The following is a 20,600-nucleotide window of genomic DNA, read 5'->3' as shown; positions in this document are numbered from 1 at the left end:
TTGTGGTTATTTACACAATGGTTCAAAAGATACAAGGACAGGACCTACTGGGTCAGGATTTGTAGTGCAGGAACATGGGGTGGCAGTCAGGAAACGTATTACAGATCATCTGGCTGTATATACGGCAGAGCTGATGGCCATTCTGTTGGTCTTGCAGAGGGTGAAGGATGTAGTTACTTGCTCTAATTCATGTGCAGTGTTGATGAGTCTCCAGTCCTTTAGGTCACGTAGCAGACAAGACCTGCTGTATGAGGTGCTACAAACCCATGGCAGGATTAGACAGATGGGCATACAGACAAGTTTTACTTGGGTCCCAGCCCATGTGGGGGTGGAGGGGAATGAGGCAGCTGATATACTGGCTAAACAAGCACTTAGTAGTGGGAATGTTGATGTTGTAGTTTTAATGAGCAAGGCAGAGGCAAAAAGCCTGATATGGACAGTGATGGTGCAGAGATAGCAGGAGCAGCGGAATTTAGATACTTTAAGGGCAGGCATTTATTTCAAGTACAGAGGAAAGTCGGGAAGGGGAGGATGGCAGGAAGGGACATAAGAGAGGAGGCTATTTTTACAAGATTAAGGGTGGGATACAGCCAGTAGATTAAGGGTGGGACACAGCCAGTTGAATAAGACCTTAAATGTGATAGGAAAGCATCCAACAGGAAAGTGTGATTATTGACAGGAAACAGAGACCGTGGAGCATGTATTGCTGCAGTGTGGAGAGTATCAGAGGGAAAGAGAGAGGCTGACATCTAGTATGATAAGAAGAGGATACAGGAAATAAGTTCAGAGTAGATTGAGTGGAACTTCATTAAATATAGTTTCAAATATTTTGTCATTATTTTAAGAGCAACGGGGCTGGCTGGAAGAATTGAGCTTTCCGTCTCTCTGGCCCAAACTCCAATACAGTAGGTGGCGGTAACGCACCATAACGTCTCACTAGAACATCTTTGATACCGTTGGATGCCAAACACTTATAAACCCCACCGAAGAAGAGGAAGAAAACAACCCGGAAGCACGTGGAAAAAAACAGAAAATGCGAGGCTGCTAGGAGTTGCAAACGATTATATGTCAATTTATCGTTTGTTGAGTCACCGGAATAGAGACAGCATTTTTTGGAAGATCACATTTCTAGGCAACAGAAAAAGTTATCCCACTAGTAAGATAGCTAGCAAGCTAACTTTACTCCACTGAGCTTCTCAACATGGTTCGGGCGCTAAGGTACGTTAGCTAGATTTCTTTGTATAAACAGTTATATGCTAGACATTTGACCTTTACATTGTCATATGCGATGCCAAGATTGTAGTCTTTATGATGTCCAGGGCACTGTTTTTCAAAAGTTATCTATATGTCGCCTATCGAATACGATCAAATACATATGAATAGAACGGGAGTTACCGTTTAAGTACATGTTTCGTCCGTTCTATTCATTCAATATCTATGCATTTAATCATATCCGAGAGGCGAAATCCAAATAGATTACTTTCGAAAAACTGGGCCCTGGTTTGGATGTGACAACTTAAACCCCCTGCTCCACTCAGAACCAAACGCGCCCCTCCGGTGAAGAAGACGGAACAGTTTGACGAAGATGACCCTAAAGCATACAAGGACATGCCTGTCCCAGATAAGGTACAGTCTATATATGTTATGGAGAAGCCTGTTTGACTAGAAGTGTGATTTAACTTCACATGTTATCAACATCTGCACAATGTTGATGGGCAACTATGCTTTTGGAGCTTGTCCCTTACTTGACCAAGAGTTGTTTGTCATTGTTGCTGTTGACTGATTTTTGAAAGTTTCCGTCCAACCTCCTTTCAACGTACAATCTTTTTAAGAGATCCTCGCAGTATACAAAGGACAAGGTCGACGAGTTCCACGATGACAAAATCTCGGTGAGTCTCCCATCTGTATATTTGAAGAGTTCAACTTCTTAACCCTGGTTATCTTTTTAACCCTACTCTGTCTTAATGTTGCGTATGTTTGCCACTATAGAAACTCATGGCACGTGGTGTTCAGATGGACAGTGACCAGGAAGATGGTGATGACGAGGTGAGTCAAAGGCCAACAACTGCAGGTGAGCAGTATCTAATAGAGCAGAACTTGAATGACTTACCCGTACAAACGTCACATTGAGCCAATGAGTGTCGTGTGGTTTGCAGGAGGAAGTGATGGCTCTGGACCTCACTGACTCAGAGGAGGAGGAAGAGGAGGAAGAAGAGGCTGATATGGACAGTGATCTGGAGGGGAAGAAGGATGATTGTAATTATACAGCCCAATGTCAACCTACTATAGCAGTTTTTGTACCCACTCAACTATTAACCTGTTTTTTGTCCCTGCGTGTGTATTTTGCTGAATGAACATATTAAATGTTGTTTTCTCCTAGATCTCCCCAATGATATGGCATGGGGAAACAGGAAGAAGATGTTCTATGACTCTGACTATGTGGCTGCCAGTGAGTATTTCACATTTTTATTCATTCATATTATTGAGACTCGTTTCCTGTAGTCTTTTATGATTCCTGAATGTTTATATCTGGTTGATGTAGTTACGTTTGTTCGACGTAGGCTGTTTCCTTGAAACGACTCGCTTTTTTGTTTGTTGCAGAGGGGAAATCGCAGCAAGACGCAGAGGCAGAGGATGAAGAGGAAGAGGAAGAAGCTAAGAATATTCAGAGACGATTGGCTGCCGATCTTAGCGAGGAGGACTATGATCTTAACCTCCTTCAGGTATACATTATCAGCAACAAATTATACAGTTGAAGTCGGATGTTTACATACACTTAGGTTGGAGTCATTAAAACTAGTTTTTCAACCACTCCACACGTTTCTTGTTAAGAAACTATAGTTTTGGCAAGTTGGTTAGGACATCTACTTTGTGCATGACACAATTAATTTTTCCAACAATTGTTCACAGATTTAATTTATTATTCACTGTGTCACAATTCCAGTGGGTCAGAAGTTTCCATATACTAGGTTGGCTCTGCCTTTAAACAGCTTGGAAAATTCCAGAAAATGGTGTCATGGCTTTAGGAGCTTCTGATAGGCCAATTGACATCATTTGAGTCAATTGGAGGTGTATTTGTTGATGTATTTTTCACGGCCTACAATCAACCTCAGTGCCTCTTTGCTTGACATCATGGGACAATTAAAAGAAATCAGCCAAGACCCCATAAAAAATGATTGACCTCAAGTCTGGTTCATCCTTGGGAGCAAGGATAAACACCATGGGACCACGCAGCCGTCATACCGCTCAGGAAGGAGACGCATTCTGTCAACTAGAGATGAATGTACTTTGGTGTGAAAAGTGCAAATCAATCCCAGAACAACAGCAAAGGACCTTGTGAAGATGCTGGAGGAAACAGGTACAAAAGTATCTATATCCACAGTAAAACAAGTCCCATATCGACACAACCTGAAAGGCTGCTCAGCAAGGAAGAAGCCACTGCTCCAAAACCGCCATTAAAAAAGCCAGACTATGGTTTACAACTGCACATGGGGACAAAGATCATACTTTTTGGAGAAATGTCTAATGAAACAAAAATAGAACTGTTTGGCCATAATGACCATCGTTATGTTTGGCGGAAAGGGGGGAGGCTTGCAAGCCGAAGAACACCATCCCAACCGTGAATCACGGGGGTGGCAGCATCATGTTGTGGGGGTGCTTTGCTGCAGGAGGGACTGGTGCGACTCACAAAATAGATGGCATCACGAGGACAGAAAATGATGTGGATATATTGAAGCAACATCTCAAGACATCAGTCAGGAAGTTAAAGCCTGGTCGCAAATGGGTCTTCCAAATGGACAATGACCCCAAGCATACTTCCAAAGTTGTGGCAAAATGGCTTAAGGACAACAAAGCCAAGGTATTGGAGTGGCCATCACAAAGCACTGACCTCAATCCTATAGAAAATGTGTGGGCAGAACTGAAAAAGGATGTGTGAGCAAGGAGGCCGACAAACCTGACTCAGTTACACCAGCTCTGTCAGGAGGAATTGGACAAAATTCACCCAACTTATTGTGGGAAGCTTGTGGAAGGCTACCCAAAATGTTTGACTCAAGTTCAACAATTTAAAGGCAATGCTACCAAATACTAATTGAGTGTATGTAAACTTCTGACCCACTGGGAATGTGATGAAAGATATAATAGCTGAAATAAATAATTATCTTCTATTATTCTGACATTTCACATTCTTAAAGTGGTGATCCTAACTGACCTAACACATGCAAATTTTACGAGGATTAAATTGTGAAAAACTGAGTTTAAATGTGTTTGGCTAAGGTGTATGTAAACTTCCGACTTCACCTGTACATGCTTGAGCCTCGAGCTCTATCGAAGTAAATAAATACATTTTCCTGTTGTCCTCATTGTGTGTCTGTATGTGTAGGAGTTTGCTGTAGAGGAGCAGGAGGTGGAGAAGGAGAGGATTGTGAAGGACCTGCAGCAGATGTCCCAGAAGGAGAAGATGAAGCTGCTGAAGAAAGAGTCACCAGAGCTACTGGAGCTCATTCAGGACTTTAAGGCAAAGGTGTGATAACCACAACATCACTACTACTCCATGTGCAACAGGATAAGAAACATAGTGTAATCCACACTTAATGTTGTTGAGCCTGTAACAAGCGTTACAGTTACTAATGGTGGTATTGTGTGGTAATGCCGTGCTGTTTGCCAATGGTGGTGTGTGCAGTTGGCAGAGCTGAAGGACGAGCTGCAGCCTCTTTTGGAGATGGTCAACGATGGACGGATCCCACCAGGAAAGGGTGCCAACTACCTCAGGACCAAACAGCAGCTTTATCTAAAGTAAGTGTGAATGTTATTTGTGACATAAATTGCATGAAGAATGCCAATGAGAATGGCCTCGCTTATTGTTATTTCTGTCCTTAGTTACTGCACAAACATCAGTTTCTACCTGGTCCTGAAAGCAAAGCGTATTCCTGCACACAACCACCCTGTGATTGAAAGACTGTTGACTTACAGAAATGTGAGTGGATGCATTTGTGATTTGATCCAATTGTAGGTATACTGTATGTAGTGAACTTAACACAGTGCTTGTCATGTAGTTGGTATGATTCTGATTGTGTCCTATAATAATTGCGTTCTCTGACTGTCCCCGCAGCTGATTAATGAGATGGGTGAGGTAGACGCTCGGCTTGCCCCACAGCTGCGCCAGCTGCTCTCTGCAGACCAGAAGGAGAAGTCCGCTAGAAAGTCGGAGGGCAGCGTGCAGATCACCAACAAAAAGGTCAAGGTGAGAAATGAGTTGGATGTTGGTCCATTGGGTGATGTGGATGTTGCGTATACTTCAAGGTGGACTCAGCGATATGACGTAGATGCACAAAGTAAACGTATTGGGTCAATTTCTGCAACAACTTTGAGCGTCGAATCACAAGGCTAAACCTCTCTCTGCTGTGTTGGTCCCGTTGCTACCACACTGTAACAGCGCGAAGCGAACCTATACTGTGAGAGGGAAGTCTTGCATCTCGCACAACGCAATATCTGCGGCGCTGCTCGTGGCAATGTCATTTTGCCGGGTCTGCCTTTAAACTGGACTGCTCCCTATGTTGTCAGGTATCTGAAGAGGCTGGGGCGGAATCATCTGAAGACTCATACTCTGACTTGGATGAGGAGGCTGCTCTGCGTTTCTACAGAGGTGTGGAGGAGAGGCTGAAACTGAAGAGGAAGCGCAAGGACCCACAGGCTGAGGAAGGGTGAGCGTTACCCGAGTATATTATAGAGCACCACAGTGGTGTCATAATACCCATAAAACCTGGTGGTCAAACAGGGAAATGGTTCCAATCATTTCCCCACCATTCATTTTCCCCATAGGGGATTTTAGAAACACTTCAAATAAGGGCTGTGTTTCTTGTGGGCTTACCCTGGCCTAGCACTTTGATAACTGTGTAAATCTCTCTCTTTCGGACAAGGTGACTTTTATCAATATATTTGACTCTATTTAAACTCAGATTCAAAAATGCTAATTAGCATCACATTAGACATCAAAAATCATCAAAAAGTAACACAAGAAAATTACATGGCAATAAAGAGGCTATATACAGGGGGTGGCGGTACCGAGTCAATGTGCTGGGGTACAGGTTAGTAATTTGTAAAGTGACTATGGATAGATAATAAACAGAGAGTAGCAGCAGTGTAAAACAAAGGGGGGTGGTCAACGTAAATAGTCTGGGTGGCCATTTTATTAATTGTTCAGCAGTCTTATGGCTTGGGGGTAGAAGCTGTTAAGGAGTCTTTTGGACCTAGACTTGGCGCTTCGGTAACGATTGCCATGCGGTAGCAGAGAGAACAGTCTATGACCAGGGTGGCTGGTGTATTGGGCCGTACGCCCTAACCTCTGTAGCGCCTTGCAGTCAGATGCCGAGCAGTTTCCATACCAGGCGGTGATGCAACCGGTCAGGAGATTCTCTGGTGCAGCTGTAGAACCTTTTGAGGATCTGGGGACCCATACTAAGTATTTTCAGTCTCCTGGGGGGGGTGGTTGTCGTGCCCTCTTCACAACTGTCTTGGTGTGTTTGGACCATGATAGTTTGTGGATGCAGAGACCAAGGAACTCTACTCTCGACCCGCTCCACTACAGCCTGTTCGGCCCTCCTTTTCCTGTAGTCCATGGTCAGCTCTTTTGTCTTGCTTACCTTGAGGGAGAGGTTGTTGTCCTGGCACCACACTGTCAGGTCTCTGACCGCCTCCATATAGGCTGTCTCAGCGTTGTCGGTGATCAGTTCTACCACCATTGTGTCGTCAGCAAACTTAATGATGGTGTTGGAGTTGTGCTTGGCCACACAGTCGTGGGTGAACAGGGAGTACAGGAGGGGACTAAGCATGCACACCTGAGGAGTTCCCGTGTTGAGGATTAGCGTGGCAGATGTGTTGTTGCCTACCCTTACGACCTGGGGGGGGCCGTCAGGAAGTCCAGGATCCAATTGCAGAGGGAGGTGTTTAGTCCCAGGGCCCTTAGCTTGGAGTAAGTAAGAATTTGAACACATTAGGAGCGCCCCTTCTGGGTGAGCATTTTCTTGTTTTCCTATGGATTTATACAGGTCGTTTAGTGCGGACATCATGCAATACTGCAAACCTCTGCAAGCTCCTGCTGACATCTGCTAACAGGTATCGTGTCAATTTAAAACTTGCCCAAGACCGTTCACAGAATTGTCAATTTAAAGAAATGTTGCCAATTTATTAATTACAACATTTTAGCTTACAAATAGTTAACCCAGAGATTCTTAGGGTTGCCTCGATTCGTCAGTCTCATCCAGATCATCATGGCATTTGTAGTTCTTTATGATAGCCACATTATAGCAGATAATTGGCATTTCATGGGTTGGGGGTAAATACAAGCGAATATATTGATATCAAAATGTCACGCCAGGGTAAGCCTTCACGAAATACAGCCCTTATTTTAAGTGCCCTTACAAAAAAGGATTGCAGTCAGAGTGCAGTATGCTGCAAATACTGCGTCCAAAATAAGTATTTTTTTACTGCAGTAGTTTTGTAGTGTAACTGCAGTTAGTGTGGTATAACTGCAGTCCTCTGCAATTACTTTGTCCAAAATACCAGTCGACTGCAGTTTCAAAACGGCACTCTTTTTTTTGTAAGGCTGTTTCTAAAATCCCCTACTGGAAAAATGAATGGTGGAAAAACGATTCTAACCATTTCCCTGTTTGACCGGATATTGGGTTTGATGGGTATTAGGACATACTGTGATTCTCTAATCAAGTTCAAAGAGTAGGAATGAGATGGGCAGGGTTTGATGGTAGATCTGTTTCCTCGAAGCAGATTGGAGGCGGCAGGAGATGACTATGTGGATCCAGATGCCAAGAGACGCATTACCTACCAGGTACAGTGTAACACCCTCTGAGAATTAGAAATTAGTTACACACACATTCAAGTATACAGCAGCCATGATTTATTGTACATCTTAGCCTTTATGTACAATATGAACTGGTTCATGTCTCTTGTTCACATTTTCATTGTACAAAGCACAGTATGAGGCATTTATTCTCCCAATACATGAACATGGCCTTCAGATCGATCTTGTACTTTGTATGGAAGAGTATTATATTCCCTTCCTAGTTTAAACCATTAGTCTAATTAGCACATGTTGATCTATCCTTTCTGAAGATGGCCAAGAACAAAGGGCTTACACCAAAGAGGAAGAAGATTGACCGCAATCCCAGGGTCAAACACAGAGAGAAGTTCAGACGAGCCAAGATCCGCAGAAAGGGACAGGTTTGTAGACTACATTTAAACGTGGAAGTTGCAGTGTACACAAATCCTATGAATGATTGACTAAGTGCTTTGCAGGAATTACTGACACCTTCAGGCAGATCTTTCAGAACCACTGCTGTGTACTGATATTATATACAGTATTTGAAAGCAAAATTGACAACTTGTATCGTTTAACTTGTCAATTATGGGCCAAATTACAAAAAGACTGTTGCAATTCCTAGTTCTCCAAACAAATCTACATGAAAGTATTTAATGTATTCCAGGTTCGTGAAGTCCGTCGTGAGGAGACAAGATACAGTGGAGAGCTGTCTGGTATTCGTGCTGGAGTTAAAAAGAGTGTCAAACTCAAGTAACCAACCCAACTGTTTCATTTAAGGAAGAATGTCAACAGTTCCCTGTGGACTGGAGGGGATTTGTGTGATTTCTCCAGCACAATGTAATACCAACATACAGTTGGGGTTTAATGTCCCAAGTCTGTCACTTTACCGATGTAATTCTGTCTGACATTGTCAGAGTAATCTACTTTGTTGTAATGAAACTGCAATAAAGTTGTTCTTAATCAAGTCAAACTTCGTTTGGCATTACCGTTCCACAACCCACATGTTGTAATCTGCATCCTGACAAGATGGTATGAAACAAAGTTAAGATGCTCAAGGATCCGTTTGCTGTCGTTATGTAATGTTTTTTTTATTTTTTTAGGCAGAGGGTGAGTACTGAAACCTGCTTACCCATGCACATGAATGTTTGGTCTAGGTGGGTGAAAGCCAAGCCAGATAAAATGATCCAAACTCGACAAGAATGAATTACAGCCAGATTTAAAACTGAGTTTAGTACACGAGATTGTCCCAAGCCCGGGGACTTGCACTGTACATTAGTGTGTGTGTATATATATATATATACACACACACACACACTAACGTTCAAAAGTTTGGGGTCACTTAGCAATGTCCTTGTTTTGAAAGAAAAGCCCTTTTCCCCCCATTAAAATGACATCAAATTGATCAGAAATACAGTGTAGACATTGTTAATGTTGTAAATGACTATTGTAGCTGGGAACTGCATTTAAAAAAATCATTTAATGGAATATCAACAGTGAAGAGGCTACTCCAGGATGCTGGCCTTCTAGGCAGAGTTCCTCTTTTTCCAGTGTCTGTTATTTTGCCCATCTTAATCTTTCATTTTTTTTATTGCCCAGTCTGAGATATGGCTTTTTCTTTGCCACCCTGCCTAAACGGCTAGCATCCCAGCCTCTTCACTGTTGATGTAGATATTCCATAATGTTATTTAAAAAATAGCAGTTTCTGGCTACACTAACGTTGTGGCTGGTGTTTTGCGGGTACTATTTAATGAAGTTGCTAGTTAGGGACTTGTGAGGTGTCTGTTTCTCAAATTAGAGATTAATGTACTTGTCCTCTTGCTCAGTTGTGCACCATGGCCTCCCACTCTTTCTATTCTGGTTAGAGCCAGATTGCGCTTTTCTGTGAAGGGAGTAGTACAGTGCTGTATGAGCTCTTCAGTTTCTTGGCAGTTTCTTGCATGGAATAGCCTTCATTTCTCAGAACAAAAATAGACTGACGAGTTTCAGAAGAAAGTTCTTTTTCTGGCCATTTTGAGCCTGTAATCGAACCCACAAATGCTGATGCTCCAGGTACTCAACTAGTCTAAAGGCCAGTTTTATTGCTTTCATCAGGACAACAGTTAAGCTGTGCTAACATGATTGCAAAGGGTTTTCTAATGATCAATTAGCCTTTTAAAATGATAAACTTGGATTAGCTAACACAACGTGCCATTGGAACACAGGTGGTTGCTGATAATGGGTCTCTACACCCATTTAAAGAAATCTGCCCTTTCCAGCTATAAGTCATTTGCAATGTATTTCTGATCAATATATTATTTTAATGGACAAAAAAGGTGCTTTTCTATAAAAAACAAGGACGTTTCTAAGTGACAACTTTTGAACGGTAGTGTAGGTTCTGGTACTGTTTATATTGAGGTGCAGGAGCGCCACAATTCTTAAGCTAATATATAAGAGGAACAGAAGCTCAAGCAGTAGAAAAAAATGAGGTGCCTGTACTCTGCTCCGGTGAGCTCCTGCCCAAGTCAAGCACTGCTTCTTATCCTAGTGCAAATAGCCTAAAGCTGTGTCTGTAGGCCCACAATATTTTATACAATTTTGCAACTTTGCTAGTGCAAGCTTTGGGCTAGACCCAACTTAATAGATACAATGTTTCAAAATAGTTGCAGACAGGCCATGTGTAGCCAGTGATTTATAGAATATTTCATTTTATCAGGTTATTTTCTACCTGCAGGCTGCAATGTTTTTATGTAGGCTATTTTGTTTCCTTCTGGTTATCTAGATCTCTGGTGCCCTCTTGAGGCACGTCTTATATCAAACTAAGTTTAAAGCGTCAGATCAATGCCTATAGTTGAATTGATTAAAACAAGGTATGTCTATATATGGAAAAATACACTTACAAATTTCAAACGATGAACTGGTCAAAATAACAGAACTTTCTGTCAACAAAATGTTTATTTAGTTGGGGAAAGCCCTAGCATGGTTAATTGGGGTCTCAGCCTTGTTGGGTTATGAATTGGCTGTGAGCTGCAGTCAGATTACTGACAATCCTGTCCTCAATCTCTACATCTCTGCTTGCTTCCTCATCTGTGAGTACCAGCTCAGCCTGAGTGTCAGGGGTCACCACCACTACATAACCTCGTCTGGTGTCCAGTACATTGGCTACCACAGCCTGGTGCCGATAGGTGGCCAGAGCCCGCCGAGCTCTGTCCAGCAGGATGGATGGGTCTGTTTCCAGCTTGAAGGAAATCACAAATGCTTGAGGGGCCCAGTCCTTCACCAGCGGCGACAACATCTTGGGGACCATCTTCATACTGATCTACATGACAGGAACATGACAGGAAAGAATCTTGACTTAACAGTGGATCTCTAATAAAGAGCATGTGCCGTTGTATTTGATGGCTTTCTTTACTCACCTGAAGTGGTCCATTGGAAGACTGGATCTTGTGCTCTGGCATGTCAGACGCTGGGATGTAGAAATCCGACACTGCTGCAGCCAAATAAAACATAGCGTTGGACCCTGAGTGGAATGAACATAGAGCGCATGTTAGTTATCCCTGCACATGGAGGTACTGTACATCTTAACAAGCCCTGCTACCACTAGTTGAGTGTCAGTACCTACCTATGGGGCTGAGTGCCTGTGCTGCTGCTTTGAGGAGGTGCAGGTACTCGGACAGGGTGCTGAACTCCACAGGCAGAAGAAGCCCTGCCTTTTTCACCGCCTGGTAACGCATCAGGATTTTGGCAATGTTGGGAAGTGCCTGCTGGTTGACCACGACTTGGTCAGAGACCGAACCCCCCTTTCCACTCTCCAGCTGTAGGCTGTCCAGCAGATTAATCCCAGAGTAGAGGCGTGTGAAAGGATATAAGGAACGGTGTCTGTGCAGGAAGATCACAGCATAGCCTGACTCAAGGAAGTACTCTGCCGAGGAGGCTCCGCGCCGGCCACTGCTGAAGTTATCCAGGAAGCGGACGGTGCGGGACTCCAGGGGGACTTTGGTACCTCCTGAGGTGATAAGCACTACCCTGTGCCCTGCAGCCCTGTGCTGCACAGCAAAAGCTGCCATCTGCCCTTTGACCTCCTCTACATGGGAGGGAACAGCAAACTCTTCAGACAGCTTCCCTTCTGCAGTGAGGGTCCTGGGGTCTGCCATGCCTGGTTGGCCGAGGAGAGGGGGGAACATCAGTTTACAAGACAAATATTACATTGAAAAGGAATGTGAAACCTAACATGCATTGCAGAGTATGTAATTAAGCAATAAGGCATGGGGGGGGGTATATGGCCAATATACCACGGCTAAGGGATGTTCTTATGCACAACATGGAGTGCCTGGATACAGCCCCTAGCCATGGTATTTTGGCCGTATACCACAAACCTCCACGGTGCCTTATTGCTATTATAAACTACTTAACAATGTAATTATAGCTGTAAAAATAAATGTTGTCATACCTGTGGTATACAGTCTGATATACCACGGCTGTCAGCCACTCAGCATTCAGGGATCAAACCACCCAGTATTAAATGTGGTTTAAAGCTGCAATATGTAACTTTTTGGGTGACCAAACCAGATTTACATACAGAATGTGAGTTGTAGATCTATATTACTCATCGAAAGCAAGTCTAAGAAGCGGTTGAACTGTTTTGTGTTATTTCTATGCTTCACATTCTGTTTCGTTTTTGCGTCTTTTGGTTTTGTATACCAGCTTTACACTGCTGAAAATGCAATATTTTTGGTTATGGGCAAGATATTTCACAGCGGTTTAGATAGAACAATGATTCTCAACACTATACCTGTTTTTTTGTTGTTGTCACAAACTGAAATTAGGGGAACTATTCGAATTTTAACAATCAAGAAATGGCCGTGCACCGTTAAAGTCGTGGAGAGGAGCCAAGCCATCAATCTCTTAAATAATGTACGTTTTTGGTAGGAATAAGGATACTTGTGACCTTGACAAACTTTTGAGGGGACGAACAGTAGTCACTGGTTGATTATTTGAAAGAGTATCTGGTTTGCCTCTATGATACGTAAGTATGTTAGACTCACCTTTGTCTACTAGCTACAACTTTACTGCACTTTACAGCAGTTAACGTTATGCCTTAGAAAATGCGGTTCACACTAGCTGCTATTACAAGGAAGTTCATTGGCATGGAACACGCACCTAAGATCATTCGGCTAATGTTGCAGTTATCAGTGAATTAGCTTAATATTCATATGAATCTTATTCATGAATAAAAACATTCCTTACTTTTAAAAGGCACCGAGGGGAAAACGTAGCTGATGATTGAGAGGTACCGGGCGACTTCCGGATGCTGTCTGGCGTGATGTCTTCTTCGATTAGCTACATTCATTGGAATGTAAAGAACTCGGAATTATGTCGCCGCCTAACGTCGTGGAGGTTGAATTGGCAGGTGACTGCATTACAAATGATTCCAACAACAAAGGGAATGTAGGGGCTAGCCTAAACATTGTGTTTCAGTTATTTATCACACTTAAACATTTTTTTTCCCGATATAATAACAACCCACGTAGTGATTCGGTGGCCCTTTTCCTAGATACTTTTAGTCACAGGCAAACAACCTCCTGTCCCATGAAGGTCCAGACCTGGCAGGGGCTGTAGTAAGCTTCCTTAGAAAGGCTATACAAATAAGGCAAACTTCAAACAAAAGTCGGAGACTGCAGGATTTACCACTCCGCTGCCAGCAATGAAGTGATTCAGGGGGAACACCTGAGCTAAAGATCAGCTAAAGATCAGCGACAGGACAAGTGCACTACCTACAAGTCCACATCTCTTGGCAGATGCTGCAGTCCTGAAAGCAACATATAGGAGAAGATAGTGGAAACTGAGGTTTTGTTTGAAACTGCTATAGTGAGTCGGGTGAAAATAATAGCACAGAGATGAATGGGTTGTGATTGAATAAGTGGGATGGATATTGTTTGTCGAAGTGTCAATTTCTGTATTTTGCTTGGCGTTGTTTTGCAGTCTTTCACGCAATGGATTTGTATTTTCTCATTCAATACCCCGCCCAGCTGGTGGCGGTAATGCACTATTAGTATTGGATGCCAAACGCCGTTAAACCCCATTGAAGAAGAAAAAGAGGCTATAATCCGCTTTCAGTGAGCTCCAAAAGGGACAGTGACAAGTGTTTTGTTGATTTGTCTGTGCTCCAGCACTTTGGATTTGAAATGATACAATAACCAAGAGGTTAAAATGCAGACTTTAAGCTTTAATTTGAGGCTATTTTCATCCATATCGGGGGAACTGTTCAGAAAGTACAGCAATTACAGCTTGTGACGCTACAAACTTGTTGGATGCAATTGCTATTTGTTTTGGATGTGTTTCAGACGATTTTGTGCCCAATAGAAATGAATGTTTAAAAAAAATGTATTATCATTTTTGAGTCACTTTTATTGTAAATAAGAATAGGATATGTTTCTAAACACTTCTATATTAATATGGACGCTTCGGTGATTACGGATAGTCCTGAATGAATCGTGAATAATGATGAGTGAGAAAGCTACAGACGCACAGTTATCATACCCCCAAGACATGCTGACCTCTTACCATTACAATAACAGGGAAGGTTAGTATTTTGGTGGGTGGGTATGATGAACTGGTTTGGTGGATGCCAGGATAATGGTCTGGGGCTCTTTTTCGTGGTTCGGGCTAGGCCCCTTAACTCTAGTGAAGGGAAATCTTAATGCTACAGCATACAATTACATTCTCGATGATTCTGTGCTTCCAACTTTGCGGCAAAAGTTTGGGGAAGGCCCTATCCTGTTTCAGCACGACAATGCCCCCGTGCACAAAGGGGGACTGAGGCTGCTTACCCTGACCTTGGTGAACATGGTGGCTTCAACATGCTAAATCATATCATCACATTTTATTTATTGATTTTAGTCCAGCTTTCAATACAATGCAAATACACATACTGCTGAAACGACTACTGTACCTGAATGTCAACGGAGGACTCGCAGGTTGGATCAAGGACTTTTTAACTGACCGCCCACAGAGAGTCCTCATGAATGGGGCCCTCTCTGATGTACTGACCCTGAACACAGGGGTATGTCCTTTCACTGTTGTAGTTCTTTATCTACACTAACGAGATGAAGACAATGTGAGCCTTTTAAAGTACGCGGATGACATGGCTCTGGTAGGACTCTTTTTTAAAAAGATGCTACATCAGATGGGGACAGCTATTTTAAACAGACCAACAACCTTCAAGAATGGTGTCGGTCAAGTGGCCTCCACATCAATGTGGAAAAGACAAAGGAGCTGATCATCAAGGGCAACAACTTGCCAATGTCCCAACCACTCTCTCTGAACGACCAACCATTGGAGGTGGTTGAGGGTTTTAAATACAGAGGCACACAAATTGATAACAAGCTAAGTTTTACAGAGAATGCAGACTGCAGTTGTAAAAAAAAAATTACGCAAGCCAACGCCTGTTAATCAGGAAATGAAAGGGGTTTGAGGTCAGCCAGGATGCTTTGGAGAGGGTGTACTGCAGCTTGGTGGAGAGCATCCCCACGTTCAATATGACAGTCCTGTTATGGTAATCTGAGTGTGAGGAGCAAAAGGAAACTGACCAGAATAGGAAACACAGCCAGCAAAGTAATTGGTCGACCACATGCACATTTGAGAATTCTGTTCCACAAGGCAACCACTCCCACCCTCAGTTTGAGGCTTCCCTCTGGCTGGTGCTTCAGAATGCCCATGTGTAAACAGTATAACTTTAGACCGTCCCCTCGCCCATACCCTCTGCACACATCAACAACAGTCACCCACGAAGCATCGTTACCCATCGCTCCACAAAAGCCGCAGCCCTTGCAGAGCAAGGGGAACTACTACTTCAAGGTCTCAGAGCAAGTGACGTCACCGATTGAAACGCTATTTAGCGCGCACCGCTAAACTAGCCGTTTCACATCCGTTACACATGGCCAAGAAAAACGTGTTCAAACAGTCACTCGTTCCTTGTGCTTGTTGGACTACTAAATGCAAAGTACATTGTATCGGTATATGTACTTATCTATCTAGTGCAGTTGGGGCAGTGGTCGGTTGGGAGTGAATGTATTAATGTCCTCTATGTTGTTAGTGTATGCAACATGATGGACTGACTGGTTTAAATGTGTATGTGAGAATGTACGTGATTACTTTAATTAAGGTGATGCCAAAGAAAAATGTCCATCCTAGATGGACAATAAAGTTATATTCTATTATATTAAATTAATGATTTTGGAATGAGATATTCGGCGAGCAGCTGTCCACATACTTTTGGTCATGTGTATTTGGACAGGAAGAAATATGAATCGCAACCTGTTTGCGGCGCAAGTGAAGCATTTTCAATGTTAATCCACTGGAGGTGCTGTTGCATCACTAAAAACTGGATGAGGAAACTGAAATGATACTGAACTAGACTAGCTCAGATTAGACGTTTTTGAGTCCAGCAAGGTATGATGAATTGACCGAAATGTCAATGCATGTCTCATGAAGATGAACATTATTAAAATCCTAGCTGACAGGATGCTTCTAAAAACAGTGCAAAATATCTAAAGTCAATAAAATAGCAAAATAATTAATTTCTTGCAAGTAAATATGACCTCTAGTAGTACTGTAGTAACTCCTGTAATAAGATTATGAAGAGCTAACACCTCGAACACACCTACAGTATTTTTACGCAAAATGGTACGCAACATCATCTGGATATGTGTGCAACAAAATTTCAGCTTTCACATGCCACCATTTCCGCCAAGCCATCGATCTATGCATACAATTCGATGCATACCTTCGATATATTCAACGTATGCTCCACAAAGAACGCACTGCAACAGCCTCTACAACGCAATGCAGTATGGCTAATGCAGAGTTCCACTGGAAATGAATATACTTCTTCTGGTGTACCAAAATACAAAGCACTGCTGGAGTGATCGAGGCGTAAGAACACATAGAAACAACTTTTTTTGTATTTAGTTGTTATTACAATGATTGAGTAAATATGTGCTGTTATTCTTATTGTTATTCTTACTACAGTTATTACTATTGTTGTTTTTATTAAAGTAGTTGAAGAAGAGAGAGGACAGTGAAGTAGGGGACTAGTTTTTGTGGCTGTGTACATCTCCAAGTGCAGTTTGTAATTTGTGTCGTTCTCATGTTTCATGAACATTATTCAGATAATGCTCCATGTAGCTGACAGGATGCGTCTAACAGTGTAATAGATCTAAAGAAAGTCAAGAAAATAGGTCAATTAATAATGTCTTGCTGATAAATATAACCTCGAGTGGTACTGTAGTACGAGTATTAATAGCTAAGAAACAACGTTTTTTAAATCACGTATGTTGTTGTAATTATAATGATTGAGGAAATATGTGTTGTTATTATTATTGTGAACGTAGTTCTAGCAGAGGCAGAGAGAGAGGGGGGACAGTGAAGTAGAGGACTAGTTTTTGTGGCTGTGTACATCGCCGAGTGCAGTAATGTAGCCAGTGCAGTTTGTAATTTGCGTCGTTCTCTGAATTGTATTGAAAGTAGTTCCGGGTATTTTTTTTTGTTGTAGCCTGTGTAGAAAACGACAGAGTCCCGGATGTTGGCTGTCGAGACTGGACTCGAGAGAAAGGCGAACGGGAAAAGGCAGAGAAGCCGAAGAGGGACGACACTGGCGAGAGTTCAACGGGTCTTACCTAGGACAAACTCCAAGAGCATAGGCACCTGAGGGACTTTCTTGTTGAAGAAGAGGTGAAAGGGGAGGGGGCAGATACTTCAATACTGCCCTGGACCAAGGTAACGACCTGACATACCCAGGGTAAGTGAGCTGTAAGAACATGGGAATGGTAGTTGAACTGAGGCCCATGAAATGGACGACTTTCATGGGGGAAGTGAGCTGTACTGAAGTTCTGGGGATTGAGTTCAGCAATCAGGCCTTGATAGTTTTATTTTTTTGCTGGGACGGGGTGTATAGGGACATCATTCGTAACGATCCAGGTAGCTCGTTTCCTAACATGATAACTAGCATGCTTGATCACAATGCGTAGGTAGCTAGCTATAACTCTCGAACTTGACAGTTAGCACCATTGACAACTGAACAACTTTGACAGCTAACGCCACGGTAGCATTCGTTTTTCCATATCTTTAGCTAACTAGCGATATTGAAAAGAAGCCCGACCATTCTTTGACAAGGTGTGTTGCTAAAAGGTTAGCCATTTTAGCAACATTTATCCAAGCTAAGTTGCTATCGTTAGCTAACTTGGGAATGGGTCACACTGTGCGCACACTGTATTTAGCTAACTCGAGCTAGCCAGCTTGACTGGCTGGTACGTTTGGTCCTTCATCAGCTGTTGGAATGCGTTACGTCTGTCAATTTAATGTTGTCTGACTTTGTGGGATTTCCCGAGATATGGATGATAATCAATGGTCTTAAGCGTCTGTACTTTAACTAGCTCATCAAAAATGTATGCATTGTCAAAATGTCACTGGCTAGTTTGGCTACCTGAAGTGAAGAATTTAAGGGGGGAAAAAAGCACTTGAGAGCAAGGCTTTGTTGATCAGTTGATTCAGGTTATAGTAGTTCTGACTTGCACAACCGATGACTCCAGAACCAGGGATGTAACACCAACTCCTGATTTGTTAGCTACAGATTGTACGCCTGATAATGTGACATAACCACATATTGTTGGTGTCCATACTGGGCGTTACATGAAAGGACCATACAAACCACCGCCATAGATTTGATCAATTTATCTGTTCTTTGCGATATTTTCTTCGTTCTCGATTCCGTGAAAAAAAAAGTATATATTTTTTCATTTCCAGTTACAAGTCGATATACAAAAACCAGCGAAAACTCGGATAATATTTTTGTTGTTGTATTGCGTGAGGATGTTCCTCGCCATCGTAGCTTCTGCGCATATGGCATTTCCCAGCATCTTTGCAGGAGCCAGGTGTTGGAACCGAAATTATTTTACAATAGTTCTGTTGTGAGCATTATTTTGTATTTATTTTTTAAATTTTTATTTCTGTTGAGGTAAAAAATAAAGTTCTGAACCAGTTCGAACCACCCGAAAAGTTACGGTTCATATAGTTAGTTTTCGTAAATATATATTTTTGTTGTTGTGAAATCAACATCGTTTTTTACTTTTAGCTCATTAATTTACTCCAATTAGCGCCAATAGAGCAGCAACGCGTAAGATAGTTGTTTACATGTTTTGATTGGTCAGATAATTGCAGGAGCTAGATGTCACAGGGGAGGGTCAGACATATAGGGGGATTGGCTTGAAGCTCTGAACATCATGACGGAATTGGAATGTATTTGGGCTATTACTAGCACTATAACTTCACCGAATTAGATAACTAATAGACAATATTTTTGAAAAAATATTAAACTAAAAATAACGTCATTAACCAGTTAACAATATTTGAAAATAACGATTCTGTTCTGGAACACTAGAAGTCACTTTCGTTCCTGGTCCTGTTTCCGTTGCTCTGAAAATGTACTTATTTTCCCTGAACCGGTTCCAAACCCTGGCAGAAACGAGTTGTTTCAATGCATCACGGCTGCAGCCACGTAGTAGATGACAGCTCGTCATACAATGTGACCAAAAACCAAGTTCTGCACACATGTAAGAGGTATTCAGTGCATTTGGAAAGTATTCAGACCCCTTGACTTTTTCCACGTTTTGTTATGTTAGTCATAACTTTAATATGGAATCGAGTACTTATTTTCCTCAATCTAGATACAATACCCCATAATGATGAAGCAAAATATGTTTTTAGAATTTTTTGCTAATTGATAAAAAATAAAAAATAAACGGATACCTTATTTACATAAGGATTCAGACTAGAGGTCGACCGATTATGATTTTTCAACACCGATTATTGGAGGACCAAAAAAGCCGATACTGATTAATCGGCCATTTGTTTTTATTTGTAATGATGACAATTACAACAATACTGAATGAACACTTATTTTAACTTAATACTGTATAATACATCAATAAAATCAATTTAGCCTCAAGTAAATAATGAAATGTATTCAATTTGGTTTAAATAATGCAAAAACAAAGTGTTGGAGAAGAAAGTAAAAGTGCAATATGTGCTATGTAAGAAAGCTAACGTTAACGTTCCTTGCTCAGAACATGAGAACATATGAAAGCTGTTGGTTCCTTTTAACATGAGTCTTCAATATTCCCAGGTAAGAAGTTAAAGGTTGTAGTTATCATAGGAATTATAGGACTATTTCCCTCTACCATTTGTATTTAATTAACCGTTGACTATTGGATGTTCTTATAGGCACTTTAGTGTTGCCAGTGTAACAGTATAGCTTCCGTCCCTCTCCTCGCTCCTCCCTGGGCTCGAACCAGCAACACAACGACAACAGCCACCACATCGAAGCAGCGTTACCCATGCAGAGCAAGGGAAACAACCACCCCAAGGCTCAGAGCGAGTAGCGTGTGCTAATTATCCAGCCATTTCACTTTGGTTACACCAGCCTGATCTCGGGAGTTGATAGGCTTGAAGTCCTAAACAGCGCAATGCTTGACGCACAACGAAGAGCTGCTGGCAAAACGCACAAGAGTGCTGTTTGAATGAATGTTTACGTACCTGCTTCTGCCTACCACCGCTCAGTCAGATACTTAGATACTTGTATGCTCAGTCAGATTATATGCAATGCAGGACAAGCTAGATAATATCTAGTAATATCATCAACCATGTGTAGTTAACTAGTGATTATGATTGATTGTTTTTATAAGATAAGTTACCTTGGCTTACTGCATTTGCGTAACAGGCAGTCTCCTTGTGG

General features: G+C 42.1%; 3 protein-coding genes across 5 annotated transcripts in view; 2 read left to right on the top strand and 1 right to left on the bottom strand.

Annotated features, from left to right (window-relative positions):
• Window positions 1-982: 982 nt before the first annotated feature.
• On the top strand, window positions 983-8,798 carry utp3 (UTP3 small subunit processome component). The gene is made up of 15 exons (XM_035796370.2): window positions 983-1,218; window positions 1,539-1,626; window positions 1,833-1,889; window positions 1,990-2,046; window positions 2,157-2,256; window positions 2,381-2,449; window positions 2,602-2,723; window positions 4,382-4,522; window positions 4,682-4,794; window positions 4,879-4,975; window positions 5,111-5,242; window positions 5,563-5,702; window positions 7,783-7,843; window positions 8,128-8,235; window positions 8,499-8,798. Exons 1-15 carry the CDS (start codon window positions 1,202-1,204, stop codon window positions 8,586-8,588), a joined length of 1,392 nt encoding a protein of 463 aa, XP_035652263.1. The 5' UTR covers window positions 983-1,201; the 3' UTR covers window positions 8,589-8,798.
• ppcs (phosphopantothenoylcysteine synthetase) lies at window positions 7,896-13,227 on the bottom strand. Of its 2 annotated transcripts, none has more exons than XM_035796367.2 (4): window positions 13,058-13,227; window positions 11,433-11,966; window positions 11,227-11,330; window positions 7,896-11,129 (listed from the first exon to the last, which is right to left on the bottom strand). In XM_035796367.2, the coding sequence occupies exons 1-4, from the start codon at window positions 13,158-13,160 to the stop codon at window positions 10,806-10,808; spliced, it is 1,065 nt and encodes a 354-aa protein (XP_035652260.1). In that variant the 5' UTR covers window positions 13,161-13,227; the 3' UTR covers window positions 7,896-10,805. The 2 variants fall into 2 exon arrangements, with proteins under 2 accessions (XP_035652260.1, XP_035652262.1); XM_035796369.2 differs by lacking the exon at window positions 13,058-13,227 and adding an exon at window positions 12,856-13,036.
• Window positions 13,228-16,622: 3,395 nt separating this feature from the next.
• LOC118400031 (forkhead box protein J3-like) overlaps window positions 16,623-20,600 on the top strand; it is an 87,845-nt gene continuing 83,867 nt past the window's right edge. Inside the window, exons 1-2 of one of the 2 annotated variants that reach the window (XM_035796366.2) lie at window positions 16,623-16,744; window positions 17,364-17,609. The gene's annotated coding sequence lies outside the window, so the exon portion shown is untranslated. Of the gene's footprint in view, window positions 16,745-17,243; window positions 17,610-20,600 lie in introns of those variants that run through there. The other variant, XM_035796365.2, reaches the window with a different exon arrangement.

This window comes from Oncorhynchus keta, chromosome 21, assembly GCF_023373465.1.
Source record: "Oncorhynchus keta strain PuntledgeMale-10-30-2019 chromosome 21, Oket_V2, whole genome shotgun sequence".
In the NCBI taxonomy this organism is placed as follows: domain Eukaryota; kingdom Metazoa; phylum Chordata; class Actinopteri; order Salmoniformes; family Salmonidae; genus Oncorhynchus; species Oncorhynchus keta.
Note: the sequence above shows the minus strand (reverse complement) of the source record. Positions and strands in the feature narration are given on the sequence as shown.